The sequence below is a fragment of the Mandrillus leucophaeus genome, unplaced genomic scaffold, assembly GCF_000951045.1.
Source record: "Mandrillus leucophaeus isolate KB7577 unplaced genomic scaffold, Mleu.le_1.0 Scaffold15, whole genome shotgun sequence".
NCBI classification, from domain to species: Eukaryota; Metazoa; Chordata; class Mammalia; order Primates; family Cercopithecidae; genus Mandrillus; species Mandrillus leucophaeus.
Genome location: NW_012101476.1, coordinates 10,408,097 through 10,423,836, shown reverse-complemented (window position 1 = coordinate 10,423,836; position 15,740 = coordinate 10,408,097). Strand labels below are relative to the sequence as shown.

The following is a 15,740-nucleotide window of genomic DNA, read 5'->3' as shown; positions in this document are numbered from 1 at the left end:
AAAAAAAAAAAAAAAGAAAGAAAATTAGGGTTGTCTTCATTATATACATTAATTTAGCCCTATTGAACAAGAATTTCTATTTCCTTATTTGAGTTGTCAAGTTGTCTATACTAAACTTAATCCCAGGCAATAGGGTTTTATAGGAAAAGTCTCCCTGTGACTAAGCACTAGAGTAGATAATGTAACAATTTGTTTTCCTTCTGGAATGCATTTTAAACCAGGAAGAGAAGTTTCTGTCCTACTTGAAGCCAGCTTCACTCGCCTCCCGGGCGAAAGCTGAGAGGCCTAGGTGTGCCTTGCTCGCAGTTAACTAGTCACGTGGTGGTGGGCCCCGCCCCCCCGGGCCCGCTTGGCTGTGGCCCCGCCCCCGAGCCCTGGGGTCCGTGCCTGCTGCCTGCGGCTCTCAGAAGCGTCTGCTACAGCGAGAGGCATGGGCACGTGGCTGCGGAGGGCGGCCGAGCTCTGGGAAGAAAAGCCCGTGTGCCTCTGCCTAGCGTCGCTAGGGCGCTGACTCGGTGTGGATTGATTGGAAAGGTTTGAGGGAGTACTTGGGAAGCATGGTGGCACATGATGAGAGTGGAGGTCTCCTACCTATTAAAAGGACCATCCGAGTCCTAGATGTCAATAACCAGTCCTTCAGAGAACAAGAGGTAAGACTTTTAAAAGAAACATTAGGCAAAAGGAATGTTTTCTAACTCCACAGAGCTTTTAAGATTTTTAACAAGGTATTAACAGTATAATTTTAAACTTTTGATCTTGTTTTTAAAATGTGTGTTCTTGATTTATGTGCAAGCTTGAAATGTGTTTAGGGACTGTGGTCTAAGTTTAAATAGTTTATACATAGCACAGCTTGACTGTACACAGCTTTTATACAAAAAGAAAAAGATTTTAAATGTGTGTTACTCTGGTTACATTTGTCACATTTCCGATGCTTAATATAGTTGTCGTTGTTTTTTTAACTTGAATTTATATCATCGAGTCTTAGAAACTACCTTAATGGAGCAAGAGGAAAAGAATCCTGTTCTTGTAAATCAATGCTAGTGAACAAATTGCACCTGAAGTGCAGTCTGACCTGGTGTGCGTTTTTCTTCCATCTGATGAGTTCACTGTATGCCACTGTTTTCTTCAGAAAGAGACATGTTAGAATATTTAAACCAATGACTCATTATTTTTACCCTCCTTGCTTTGTCTGAAGTCATTGGTTTTTTTTTTAGTCTTTATGAACGTTTATCAATATAAATCAAATTACTTTATGCCATTTTATGTAATCTTGATTTACTGTTGTGTGATATTCTGTTTATACTATATATTTTAATATATACTACATTGTCACTTATATGCTAGGAATAGTGTTCCTGCATTCAGTTAACTGTGTATCTCTTGATTGTGGTAGTGGTTTCCGTCTCTGTACACATGTCAAAACTTACCTAACTGTGCATTTTAAATATGTAAAGCTTATTGTATACCCCAGCAAAGTTGCTTGTCATGTGTACACATAAACACACCTTTTGGTAGTTAAAATAGCCGCTGTCTTCAGGAGGTACACTTTTATTTGGTGTGGTTTGGCTTTCGTTTTTGTTTCTTGGTTTTGGTCTTTGCCTGTGTGTCTCGGTTTTCTCAAAATGTATAAGCATTTGCTTTGAGTAGAGCAGTAATCCACAGTCACTAGTGTGAATCCTGCAGCTTATCATCTGTTGGGCCCATAGAAACTGGCCTTTGTTTAGTATCAGGCATGAGCTGTGTTTCTGCCTTACCTTTATTTCTAAGTTAAGAAAACTGGGAATGTTGTCAGGGTTTTAGATCTAGTGACACAGCTCTAAATAATTTGAGTATTTCTAGAAAAGGAATACATCCCATGTGATCATAACTTATTTTTATCTTTTTAAAAATAACTTTTATTTTCTTTTGATTTTAAAGTTTTTGCTAAGTAGGAGAGAAGATTATTTATCTATTATAACTCAGAGGAATAGACCCAGGCGCATACTGGTTTTTTTATTCAGTGTCTTGATATGATTGGTTATAGAAGAGACCCTCCTAAAATATGTTCTGTAACTGGCACCATTAGACGAAAAAGCCTTTCTACAAAACACTGAATTCTCAACAGGATTTTTCCATGTTATTGCGGGATAACCTGAAAAATACTTTAAATTATTCTCAACAATTTTGTTTATAGATGTCCAGAAATTTTTAAGGCATAAAATCTAACTACGAGTGGATTACTAACATTAGTTAATACCCTGATCTGTGGGCAGATTGCTTATAATAGTGCATGTGACTGCCTAGCTAACCTAGATAGTCTAATTAAAAATTAACCTAAATTAACAACATAAACTTACGTTAGAGGGTGTTGGACTTTTTTTTCCCTCCAAGTGAACTTTAGCCCTGGTGAAAGGTTCCCTGCAACAGAAAAATCATTGAGCATGTAAAGCTTGTTGGCACTCTTTGTTTATTCCTATGAATTTTTGGATTTTTTTAAAATTTTATGTATGTATTTATTTATTTATTTTTGAGGAAAGTATGGTTCCAGTATCCATATCTGTTCTTTAAGCTTCTTGAATTTGCCGTAACATGTTTCCAGGACTCCAAGGTAAAAATAAACAATACTAGCAGCAGAACTATGGGTGCCTTCCATTCGGTGGTGGTGAAACAGTATGCGCCTATTCCACTCACCCTTCATCGCCTCCAGATGCTGCATCTGACCTATCTAAATACTGTATTAGGAATCTGTTTTGTGACTGCAAATATTTAGGTTTTAATAGTCATACCAAGATTATTAAGATAGTTCATGTGGACCTCTAAAGAAAACTACTTTTGGTTTCGGCTGACATGGGCCAATTCCTAACCTGTATTTTGAGAGACACAGATTTTTGTCCCAATCTTGTAGGTGGCCTGTGAATGCCTAATCCATGTCACTTTTCTACAGAAGTTGCATGTATGAGTCTGTTTTCAAATTGTATATGTATCCTGAAATTAGTAGCAGCATTACATCTTTACATTTCATAATCACACTTTTTGTTATTTTAGTCATTAAAATTGCTCATACTTTTAAAGTATGTATACTAAAAGTTTGTTTTGTATTTGCCAAACATTCTTCACATATGTCCTTTGAGTGAGGCAGGAAAGTTACCACCATTAGTCCCCAAAAGTATTTGCAAAGTGCCCTCCTCCTTTCTCTCCCTCTCCCAACCTGTATTTCCTGAGTAAGCATCATACTTCCCAAGACATCTTAGATTTGATAAACTCTGAAGAGTAGCATTTCCTTTGTGGAGAACTGAGATTGTAGTTGGATTTTTAAAGGACTGTGGAACATATGTAACCACCAAGTACCACCTGGTATTTCGTGTATGCTGCCACCCTAAAGAGACCACATCAACAAAACCCATGTTCGTTTCAGAAGTATGCTTTAGATATATTTACATTCACTTATCTAAATCTAAATTCTGTAGTTTTAAAATATCACATAATTTTGAGTTACCAGGAAGTTAGTAGTTGTACAGTAACTGATCCTATAAAGATAAGAAATTTTTATCGTTAATTTGATTTTATGTGATAAAATAGATATCAAAAATGTATTTCCTGCTAACTAAATTTTCCATTCATATTCATTGGGAAAAGCACCTTTGCAAAGACTTTTAAGTTGAAATTAAATATTGTATTTTCTGGGAAGTCAAATTTGTTATGCATGAAACAAGGAAGAAGAGTTAACCTCTGTTCCCAAAAAGCAGAACAGAACTTTCTGACAACTGCTTTGTTCCAGTGAAATGTCGGCATTTCTGACTCTGTGAGGTAATTCTATCTTCAGTCCAACAGGAGACTCTTTGTGCTGTCTTTACTAAATGGAAAGGAATGCCTGTGCTGGCCCCTGCACACGCGTGTGTCAGTCAGCCAGCACAGATGTACGTGGGGGAGGCATCCACACATGTCCTCAGAAGCACGGCATGTGCCATCTTATTACATATCGCGAAGGTTTCTTTTGCAGTTCATTTATATTCAAAGTTTTACTTTGGAGTTGATTATTTGGTATGAGGGGTTGATCTACAACTCTGCCTCTTAAAGCCTTCAAATTTCTAAATTCTCTTTGATTACCAAGTTTCCTTGATAGTTCACATTCCTTTCTGATACATTTAGGAGCTTTAATGAGTCTAATTCTTTCTTTGGATATTCAAATTTTTTACATTTCTTTCCAAATAATGTTAACTCTTCCTGTCAGTTTATTCTTAAATTATTAATTAAAAAAAAATTTTTTTTTTACCCAAACCAAAAATGGTCAATATAGTCTTCAGTTGTTTAAAGGCATTATTTTTACTCATTTTCTGTACCCCTTCCTTTTTATATTACTTTAGTCATGTCAAAGAATTTTTAGAAAAAGTTGCCTTTTCTGTTATTTTTAAATGATGTCTTATTTTTCAGTGATAATTTTAATATAATTTTAAATTGTATATCCTCCTGGATTCTCATCAAAATTATTTTGTCAAGTATGCCACAATTGTCAGAGGCACAAAATACAAATAGTTGTGCTCCATAGACATTATAAAGAATAGACCTGCTAGTTTTATGATCTGGCATTCTTCATTTCAGTAACCGTGTGAGTTACCTACTGGTATGCCTCCATTTTTCTAGCGATAAAATCAGAATAATGCAATTTTTATTAAGTTTCAAAATCTTTGAATAAGTGATGTGTTTGCTATATTATTATTTAAAAGCAATAACATGTAGAATCATAACTATTTCTTCTCAATTTGTGTATACCTTTCCTTTAAGTTAATAAATTACTGAGAGAGGATCTAATTATTTATGAATTCCAGTGTTTATGTAGTAAGTGGATCTAATTATTTACGAATCTCAGTGTTTATGTAGTAAATGGAAATATTCCTAAAATATGTTAGTAATGGCTCAAACTTAATATGTGCCGCACTGTTTCAAGCCCTATTATTCATTTAATCTTCACAACAACTTCATAAGAGAAGTGCTGGTATTAGCCCCATTTTACAGATGAGAAAACTGATGCCGAGTATGCCCTAGCAAGTGGTAGAGCCGGGATTTGTGCCCAGTCAGATTTCAGAGCCTGGGTGCTCTTTTAACTCCTCCCTGCCTTGACTTCACTATTTTTCAGCCCATTCCAGTGTCAGACATGTTTATTGAAAGGTCATATTTTCTAACGGAAGTGGTTAAGAATGAAATGGTATAATGTCTGAGATTTGCTTTAAAATATTTAAGTAGGGACAAAAATGAAACAAATTGTTATACCAGACACTGTGGAGGGAGCTTGATAGACACATGGGATCCATTATGCCATTCTCCACTTTCATGTATGTTCGAAAATTTTCATAACAATAAGACTTTTTTTTAAAAAAAAAAAGTTATTCTCCACATTAAACTAAAAAGTTCTATTGGATTTTAGGATGTAATTTCCTTTTTTGAATTTTAATTTTTCCCCTAATGGAAATATTTGGCCTTTCATATGCACTTATTATTTTTTGAAAAGTTACTGCTACTCGATAGCGTTCTTATTGTTTTGACAATGAAGAACAACTCTTATTTTCATGTTTCTGTATTTAATAACGTATAAAAATTGTTTTGTGAGAGGGCTTTACTTTGTCCAAGTTTGTATGAAATCATTGCCCCTAAACATACATTTAGTGTCATCTGGTTTGTTTTTATAGGAGCCAAGCAATAAAAGAGTTCGACCTCTGGCTCGTGTCACCTCCCTGGCAAGTTTAATCTCTCCTGTAAGAAATGGAGCTGTCAGACGTTTCGGTCAAACAATACAGGTAAAAAGAGAGAAGGGAGAGTCATGTAGTCAGGGGACTTTATAGAAGCCTGGAATTTGTAGTTTTCCTTGAGCTGTACAAACAGGTTTGCATTATTATACTTAAACAAAGTTTTCTTTTTGGAATATACTACTAAGGAATATTGTTGCAGAACAATGTGTAACCTCGTTATATTAATTTGCATCTTATATCAATGCATAGTGTTGGCTAGTTTTTATTCCCAAAAACGTAATTTTAGCTGATAAATATTTAAGATTGGTAGGTGGAAACTTGGATGAATTACTGTTTTCTGCATTGAGAAATTCTCAGAACTTTGTCTTTCTTCACTTTAAAAAAAAAGAAAATGGGAATAATTCTGTTCTTCCTAATCTTATTTTCTCTTTTGTTCACCTTTTCCTTTTTAAGTCATTTACCCTTCGTGGTGACCACAGATCCCCAGCCTCTGCCCAGAAGTTTTCTAGCAGGTCAACAGTCCCAACCCCCGCCAAGAGAAGGAGCAGTGCACTGTGGTCAGAGATGCTAGACATCACCATGAAGGAGTCCCTCACCACCAGAGAAATCAAACGGCAGGAGGTATGCTGGCACTCAGCACCAAGACTATATTTATTGGCCTGCACTTTAAGAAGACCTGTTTTTTAAATACGTGTTTTCCCAAAAGAACAGCAAATTGATACCGATGGCAAAATTAACTTGGATTTCTGTGTTTGAGCAACAATTCCTAATACATGGTGAACAAAACCTAATGATGGATGATGGTCAAATTAAACAACTCTAATAGGGTAAAATTACCAAACATATGGCAACCTTTTATTTGAGATTCCATTCTGAATTACAATTTTCAGACTGAGTTTGGTTTTTAAGTGCCGTTCAAAACATCAAATAATGTGATTATCAGTTGTATATAATTTTCCTTTCTCGAAGGAATGACCTCTGATGTTTGCTGGATGTTTTTAGGCAATATATGAAATGTCCCGAGGTGAACAGGATTTAATTGAGGATCTCAAACTTGCAAGAAAGGTCAGTAAATAACTTTTTATCAGATGCCCTAGTTTTTAAAAATTAAATTTCACAAAATCTAAAGGATAGTTTTCTTAACCTTTAGAAGTAGAAAAATAGAAAATATCTACTGGTGAATACATTTTTTTAGATGGGGTCTAGACATAGCCTCAAATACAAGTATTAGTAAGAGAGTTTATTTGGGGATTAATACATACTAATTTGTTTTATGTGTAGCAAACAGAATCCACGCTAGCTTTTATATAATTAAGTCTCTTTGTTTCCAAGTATAGATCCCTCATGTTTTCCTCACATGATCTCTCTGTGACACATTTCTCCCCTCGGACAGGCCTATCATGACCCCATGTTAAAGTTGTCCATCATGTCAGAAGAGGAACTCACGCATATATTTGGTGATCTGGACTCTTACATACCTCTGCATGAAGGTTAGATGTGCAACTTAATTGTCATTAAATCTAAAGAGCAATAACGCACGTAATTTTCGGTCTAAACTTCTAATGTAATGCTGACGTATTTTTTAAATAAACCTGTTAATGGTGTTTATGCTTTTTTATCACTTCAGATTTGTTGACAAGAATAGGAGAAGCAACCAAGCCCGATGGAACAGTGGAGCAGATTGGTCACATTCTCGTGAACTGGGTATGTAGTGAGTTATTGACCCCAGATACAGTTTCTTACAGATGTTCCATGTTGCAGTTTCTGATAAATATGAGATTGATTTGATCCCATAACTCTGTTCTACAAACACATAAGGCATTAAAACTAAACAAGTTTACAGTGACATAAGAAATTACAGTCTGTCTAAAAAAAAAAAAACAAAAAACTTCATTAATGCTATAGGTTGATTTGTGTTGCAAATATGTTCCTGCTTGGATAGAATTGCCACATTATGTGTGATGATCCGTTGCATTCTTTCATGTATGTTTCAGTGCGTGCCAGATGCTGGGCACTGTTCGAGGAGGAGTCGCTGGGAGTCAATGATGAAAGGCAGTCTCTGCCTTTATAGCCTAGTGAAGGGATAGCCAAGCACATAAACAGTCTCAGGGCTGGTGGCAAATGGAGGACACTCAAGTGTCCTGAGAGCACAGACTGCCGGTGTCTGAGGTTGGAGGGGAGTAGAAGTCATGAGTCTTCACTTGGATTTAGCCAAATTACAAAAATTTGAAGAGCATTTTGATGATTGCTAAAATAGTATTCAACTTCCATTATTATCTGCCAGAAAATGTCCACAGCTTGTTAAAACTCTCAAGAATAGCTGTACATTTTGTGTTTCATGTTTGCAGGCTTGTTAATGCGCTCAGTTGTAACAGGAACACATCATACCTTTTCTTTTGTTACTCTTCAGTTGCCGCGCTTGAATGCCTACAGAGGCTACTGTAGTAACCAGCTGGCAGCCAAAGCTCTTCTTGATCAAAAGAAACAGGATCCAAGAGTCCAAGACTTCCTCCAGCGATGTCTTGAGTCTCCCTTCAGTCGAAAACTAGATCTTTGGAGTTTCCTAGATATCCCTCGAAGTCGCCTAGTCAAATACCCTTTACTGTTGAAAGAAATTCTTAAACACACTCCAAAAGAGCACCCTGATGTTCAGCTTCTGGAGGATGCTGTAAGTAGTCCCTTAAGTGATTGTTTTGCTTTTTAAGTTTATACACTAGGCTGCTGTAGAACGTTATCTTCTGAAGATGCTGCTTCACATCAGCACAGTGAATTGTTTTGTGGTTTTAAGTACCCAGTGCGTAGTACACTGTGCACTAAGCAATAAGGAGATGTGTGTGCTGGACTTCGCACATTTTATATCTTAAGGGACAGGATTCTCATCTGATCTCACCTTTTCACCTTTGAACAAATCACTCAATTTGGCTACGACTGTTTCTTGATCTATAAAATGAACAGACTGACAGAATTAACTGATTTCCGGAGTCCCTTCAAGCTTTAAAGTTCTTCCATTCCATATGACATTTTTTACCTGCGGGAAGCAGGATGAGTTAATAAACTGAAGCTGCTCTGTCAATTTTATTTATCATTTTCAGATATCGATAATACAGGGAGTCCTCTCTGATATCAACTTGAAGAAAGGTGAATCCGAGTGCCAATATTACATTGACAAGCTGGAGTACCTGGATGAAAAGCAGAGGGACCCCAGAATCGAAGCGAGCAAAGTGCTGCTGTGCCATGGGGAGCTGCGGAGCAAGAGTGGACATGTAGGTGACTTCACTGCCGTGGCAGAGCGGCCTTCCCTCCGCCCCTTTAACTTTCACACGTTCATTATGAAGCAAGCTGGTAAGGGTAAAGTCATGACATGGTAAAAGAAGGTTGCCGATTTTAATTTTATATTACCAGCTTGATAAAGCCAACATTTGGTTTCTTTGACTACAGAATAAATAAGATGCCTTAAATGTCTCAGTGGAGAATCAGTAATACTTTATTTTTTAGTTTTGAAGCGTAAATCAACTTGTTTGGCCAGGGGTTTCTTTCTAAATACGATATTAGTTCCAAAATGTTTAATAAAAAAAATCCTTCAAAAAACTTTTAAGAGTTTATCTTATGCTTGTGGAAGTGGTTTTTAGCATTACATAACAAATTTCTGAAGCAGATTGAATGAATGCAAATTTTTTTTAAAATGCTAATTATAAAAGTACCTGTTAGAACTAAGTACAGTCATGGAATGGTATTTTTGTTTCATCATGCATTTTCAAAAACCCAATTTGTAAGTTGGAGTTTTGTTTAAAAAATTTGAAATCTGACATCTCTGATTTTTCCCTCATGAGGGAAAAATTTATAGTTATAAATTTGTGTGGGACAAAATAGAACCATTAATATTTTACCAGCTTGCATTTGTAATCCCTGCTTTGTGTTAGAAAACTGTGGTATACAACACTAGTGTTTCAAGTCAATGCTACTACTAATAGGTCTTTGTGATGCAGAGCATTCACTTAGCTGCTGCTTAATCTGATATTACATACCAGTAAGAAATGTTTTTTTTATTCTGAGATTGCATAGAACATGCATAGCCTTGAAATCACCATCTTTATGATTACTAGATTTGTCACTTAGTAAGAGAGATCTTCAAAAAATAAATCTGATGAAATTAATAATGTCAAGTTATTTTAGCAATATATTTCAGTCACTTAAAAACACAAGTTTCATATTTAGAAAGAGTTTGTTTCCCATTTCTCCAGAAACTTTACATTTTCCTGTTTCAAGACATCTTGGTTCTGACTCGGCCCGTCACACGGAACGAACGGCACTCTTACCAGGTTTACCGGCAGCCAATCCCAGTCCAGGAGCTGGTCCTAGAAGACCTGCAGGATGGAGATGTGAGAATGGGAGGCTCCTTTCGAGGGGCTTTCAGCAACTCAGAGAAAGGTAAAATGCAGGCCTTAAAATAATGTAAAGAAATAGAAACTCAGAACTGAAGTGAATTTAGTTTTTGCCTTTAAGAATTCTAGAGATGAAATGGCTCCATTGTCCTATACTTGTCACACCCATTGAGTTGTCCAGGCCTTCCCAGCTCAAACACTTACAGGTGTATCTAAGAAATAATGCATAGGCTTATGTATTCACATTGACATAAATAAATTGCCATAAATTGACAGTCATGTTAAGATTGTATGACCACTTTGTCTGGAATAAACCTTTTTTTAGCCTGATTTCTTTTTTTTTTTTTTTTCAGCTAAAAATATCTTTAGAATTCGCTTCCACGACCCATCTCCAGGCCAGTCTCACACTCTGCAAGCCAATGACGTATTCCACAAGCAACAGTGGTTCAACTGTATTCGGGCGGCCATTGCCCCCTTCCGGTCGGCAGGCAGTCCGCCTGAGCTGCAGGGCCTGCCAGAGCTGCACGAAGAGTGTGAGGGGAACCACCCCTCTGCGAGGAAGCTCCCAGCCCAGAGGAGGGCATCTACAGTTTCCAGTGTTACTCAGGTAGAAGTTGACGAAAACACTTACAAATGTGGCTCTGGCATGGAGATGGCAGAGGACAGCAAGAGCTTAAAGACACACCAGACACAGCCCGGCATCCGAAGAGCGAGGGACAAAGCCCGGTCTGGTGGCAAACGGAAAGAGACTTTGGTGTAGAGAAGGCTCTGTGTGTTAACTGGTGGAGAGACTGTTTGTTTATAAATGTGTACAGTTCTGTTTTCTTGTAAGGGGAGCATTATAGGATTACCTTATACCAGTTGTAACATTTTCATTGTTTTTGGTTGTTCCTTTTTCTTTTTTTAATGGCAGCTAAAGATATACAGATTACTGTTAAATTGCCTTTTTTAAAAAAAAGATATTTTCTTGAATTATTTAGAACATGTAAGCCTGGTATTTTTAATCAAACAAAATATTTATGAAATGGGTTTTCTCTTAATTCTGGATTCATCATGGCTTTCTGATACCAATTGTAATATTTACAATATTCACCAGAACTTAGAATTTTGCAAATACTGGAATTCTGCCAGTGTTTCTTTGATAAGCCTTGCATGCAAAATTTGAAATTTTAACATTGGCACCCAAAACCTACATGGAATGTATGTCTGGAGTATTTCAAACTTTACGTTGAAACATAATTTCCTTGGAAAACAAACCATAAGCCTGAGGAGGTTTTTAATTTTATCAACTGGAATGCTTTATATTAGTTTGTTTTTCACTGTACATTCCTCATTTTACATTCATTTAACCTGCCGATTATTTAATTTTTTTTATTGTAAAGTAGTTTTTAGCATTTGCTTTTATTTTTTTACTTTGATGCCTTTTCAAATTGGCATGTCTCTAAAGTATTTTTCTTCCTGATTAAAAATGTGTGTGTATGTGTGTGTGTGTATATGTATATATTTTTTTAATCACATTAACTTGACCAAGTGAAACCAAGCCATACTGTGTTTGAGCCAATTAAGAAAATTGCCATTTTTAAAGTGTAGCATTTCAGGGTAAAGATCCATAAAATGACTTGATGTATTCTAGACTACTGAAAGAAAACCACTTCAAAGATTTTGTTGAAAGTTTTAGTGTTGTCTGAAAAGCAAGAGGGAAGGTGATTGGTAGTGAGCTAAAAGAAAAAGAGAGAAAAAGAGAGTAGTTTTGTCTTCAGGTAAAATGTCTGGTTGTGCCAGACGTTTCACAAGTGTGAAAGGAGATAGGGGAAGCTCAACTTGAGGGCGTGTAGTAAGTTGTAGAAGGCTCGAGGGGACGTGGACTTATTTGCCTTGGTTTGCAATACCTGCAAATAATGAGTTTGAAAAGAAACAGTGAAATGTGTTAAAAATTTGACCATATTAGATAAATTTTGGTGGATTTATTCGTAAGATGGAAAAAGACTGGTGAATCTTTTATTACAAAATGTTTCTGTTAAAATGGGATATCATCTTTGAAAGGGGGGAGGAGGAGTAAAAATCCGATTATAATGGTGATCAATTCAAGTCAGTGTTGACTATTCTGTGAAATATATTTGGCCAGTGGAAATGATAATCAGAAAAGACTGTAAATAGATCCATCCAAATGATTTCTCTGTACAAATGAATGATACTATTAAAAAAAAAAAAAGCACACACATAATCACCCTGAAGGTTTCTTGCCTGGTGGCTATATTGGGGGCATTTGGCAAAATATGCTGGTGTGGCAAAGGAGGTAATGGTAAGCCTCACAAAAGTTAGTAGAAATTGTAGTTAAACCTTTGAAATTAATTGATGAATCAGTGAAAGGTAGGTAAGTCTTGTGTTAGGAAATGCTTTAAGAACATGGTGTAACCAGACACAGCAATTGTACTGAAGATAACTGAACACCTGTTACTTTCTGGATTAGGATAGTAAGGGCAAAGCATCCTGATTAATTTCAGATTTTAATGTAAGTACCTCAGGTTCTTCTCTTTGGAAATTCACATTAAAAAGTGTATATTAGACCAATGATTGTGATCTGCAACACCAGAAAGCAAGATTTTTTTTTTTTTTTTTTTTTTTTTTTGAGACGGAGTCTCGCTGTGTCGCCCAGGCTGGGGTGCAGTGGCGCGATCTCGGCTCACTGCAAGCTCCGCCTCCTGGGTTCACGCCAGAAAGCAAGATTTCTAATCATTTCTAGAGGTGTTGTGTAGAATAGTTACTCCAGAGTTAACCTTGATCAGCTCCTGGCATTTAAGAAGCAAGTAGTAGTTCAACTGTTGTTAATGGAATGATGTTTTATTTAAAACTGTATCTTCCTTTGGCTCCCTCAAGGGTCAAAATAAGATCCAGTATCTAAGTCAATATATTTAAATGAATATTCTTCAGAAATAGCGCCTGTGTTTGAGAGCAGTCAGTGATTTAGCCCATTAGTTCTCAAACCTCTTCGGGCATCACAATCCCCAGAGGTGCTTAAAGAAAAAAAAAAAAAGTAACTGGGCCTCACCCCTAACATCCCCCCTGACACACCATGTTACTGAGTCCAGATTGTGGGGCGTCGGGTAGAGGGCTGACTGGCTGTGTGCAAGCATCCCTCCTAGCAATTCCGGTGCTGTGAATTCCTCGTATCAGCACTGAGTGTTCACTCATCTAGCCAGCCCGCTTTGGGTAACTGATAGATAGTCAACATACAGCCACCATATTCCTAGTTTTTGCCTTAACCTGTTCCGAGTCAGAGCTGAAGAGAGTCTAATTTCCCTGCCTTTTTACCTTTCTCCAGTGGGTGTGCTTATATATTTTCAGCAAAGAATAGTCTCTGCCCTGCAAATCTTCTTAAACCTCATGGTCCTTCTCAGGATGTGTGCACGCACAGTGGTAAGGGAAACGGGTCATCTTGTTAGCCGTCCGTGGATCACAGGTAAATCACCCTGGGATCTGTCAGGACACAACTGACCCATCAGATGTGTTCAGCGACTTGTGGTAGCTGGGTCTACTTTGTATTTAATGCTTCTCTCAGTATGCAGACAGCACGATATTTGTTTCAAATATATATGGCTATAATGCTAGTAATTAATTGTACAAGCATCAGAAAATGCCTAGTTAAGGCCCCCATCTGTAAATGTTGATGACGGAGGCAGAAAGACCTAAAGTGGCAATGTTACAGTTCGTCTTCATCATACTCCCCACTTTAAATTCCTGCCTATCCCTAGAGCTGAAACTGGCTAAGAAGTAGAAGTATACACTTAGGAGTCGTGGGGGTTCAAAGTAGATGATATCTCAGCCTTCAAACGGACTTTAATTTTTTTTTTTTTTTTGGAGACAGAGTTTTGCTCTTGTTTCCCAAGCTGGAGTGCAGTGGCGCACACTCAGCTCACTGCAGCCCCACCTCCTGGGTTCAAGTGATGCTCCTGCCTCAGCCTCCCAAGTAGCTGAAATTACTGGTGCGTGCCACCACACCTGGCTAATTTTGTATTTTCAATAGAGACAGGGTTTCGCCATGTTGACCAGTCTGGTCTTGAACTCCTGACCTTAGGTGATAAGCCCACCTTGGCCTCCCAAAGTGCTGGGATTACAGGCGTGAGTTATTGTGCCTGGCCCAAATGGGCTTTTTAAAATTGGCGTGAGACAACACTGATGAAAGAGTAATACCCCTTTGTCCATGCAGTCTAACTCGGGTGGGAGGAATGTCCTCAAAAATATATCTCCCGGCCGGGCGCGGTGGCTCAAGCCTGTAATCCCAGCACTTTGGGAGGCCGAGACGGGCGGATCACGAGGTCAGGAGATCGAGACCATCCTGGCTAACACGGTGAAACCCCGTCTCTACTAAAAATACAAGAAAATTAGCCGGGCGAGGTGGTGGGCGCCTGTAGTCCCAGCTACTCGGGAGGCTGAGGCAGGAGAATGGCGTGAACCCGGGAGGCGGAGCTTGCAGTGAGCCGAGATCGCGCCACTGCACTCCAGCCTGGGGCACAGAGCAAGACTCCGTCTCAAAAAATAAAAAATAAAAAATAAATCTCCCTAGACCCAGAGAAGTTTTCATTTTTTCTGCACTCGGCAAACCCCAGGACCAACAGCAAGACTGAAAACTTCTCCCAGATGGACGGTTACTCGAGTCCACTTGTACTTACACTTAGAGCATGCGTATTTGAGATTCTAATAAAAGCTCTGGACCCTCTCGCCAGGAAAATGTGTGTACATCTACCACATGACTTCGGAGCTTCGGGGGTATTTCCCAGACCTCCCTGTGGATGCAAAGTTGAGATCCTGTTGTCTGTCCCGACCAGGACTCCAGGGAACCTGCTGGGGAGCACGGATTCACTTTGTTCCTATGGGTTCTCCATGCACTGACATCACATTTGTTACATAAAGAGTCAAAAACATTAATCTTTCACATTTCTCACTGGTCTGCTAAGTCACACTTGTGACACGTTCGGCCGTGCTGAATATGTTTCTTTGGGATAATATAAAAATATCAAGTATGCTTTTGTAAAGTAGTTTCAATTTGATACCACATAGCCTTAGCTTCAGAATACTTCCCTCTTCTGAGACCTGTTCACTCAAGAAACGTGCCTGTTTTCTTAGAAGTTGGGCTGCTCGTGAGACGGATGAATGCAGACCTGAGTGAAACCAGGTGCCTTTCCGAAGCCTGGAATGACACCGTCCTGCACGGAGACGCACAGGTGTCCCATGACAAGTGGGGCGTTAATTTAAAAGTGCTTGAGACAATTAGAGCTCATTAGGATAATGACTACCATGGATTGAAACATCAGACACATTTAAGCCTATAGCTACATAATGTTTCTTTACAAAATAAAAATTTTGATTTCCTTTGGCGTATCTCAGGGAACCAATGTAGGGCTTTGAAAACTGGTTAATAAAGGAAAATCAGGCATTTATCCTACCGTTTCATCTATGCGTTATCCCTCAGAGCAAGCAACCAAATAGCTAACATAGGGGAGATCCTCTGCATAGCAATATCCCAGCTAATACACGAAGGAATGGCAGACTATCACCATCTCATAACCCTGACGCATTGAAGGGTCATCAGTAAGGGCACAGAACACACAGACCACTACCTCCCAAGGGACCTGCA

At 38.1% G+C, this 15,740-nt stretch overlaps 1 protein-coding gene across 1 annotated transcript; it reads left to right on the top strand.

Annotated features, from left to right (window-relative positions):
* Positions 1–349: 349 nt before the first annotated feature.
* Positions 350–12,329, top strand: NET1 (neuroepithelial cell transforming 1). The gene is made up of 10 exons (XM_011974930.1): positions 350–650; positions 5,664–5,771; positions 6,177–6,344; positions 6,726–6,788; positions 7,117–7,213; positions 7,351–7,427; positions 8,134–8,391; positions 8,816–8,986; positions 9,965–10,151; positions 10,459–12,329. Exons 1-10 carry the CDS (start codon positions 558–560, stop codon positions 10,863–10,865), a joined length of 1,629 nt encoding a protein of 542 aa, XP_011830320.1. The 5' UTR covers positions 350–557; the 3' UTR covers positions 10,866–12,329.
* The last annotated feature ends 3,411 nt before the right edge of the window (positions 12,330–15,740 follow it).

Bases quoted from the DNA above. Each gene is read 5' to 3' on its own strand.
- NET1 (XM_011974930.1), top strand. From the start codon at position 558: ATGGTGGCACATGATGAGAGTGGAGGTCTCCTACCTATTAAAAGGACC. The intron at 6,789-7,116 runs GTCAGTAAATAA...CCCCTCGGACAG, and splicing joins ATCTCAAACTTGCAAGAAAG to GCCTATCATGACCCCATGTT. The intron at 8,392-8,815 runs GTAAGTAGTCCC...TATCATTTTCAG, and splicing joins TTCAGCTTCTGGAGGATGCT to ATATCGATAATACAGGGAGT.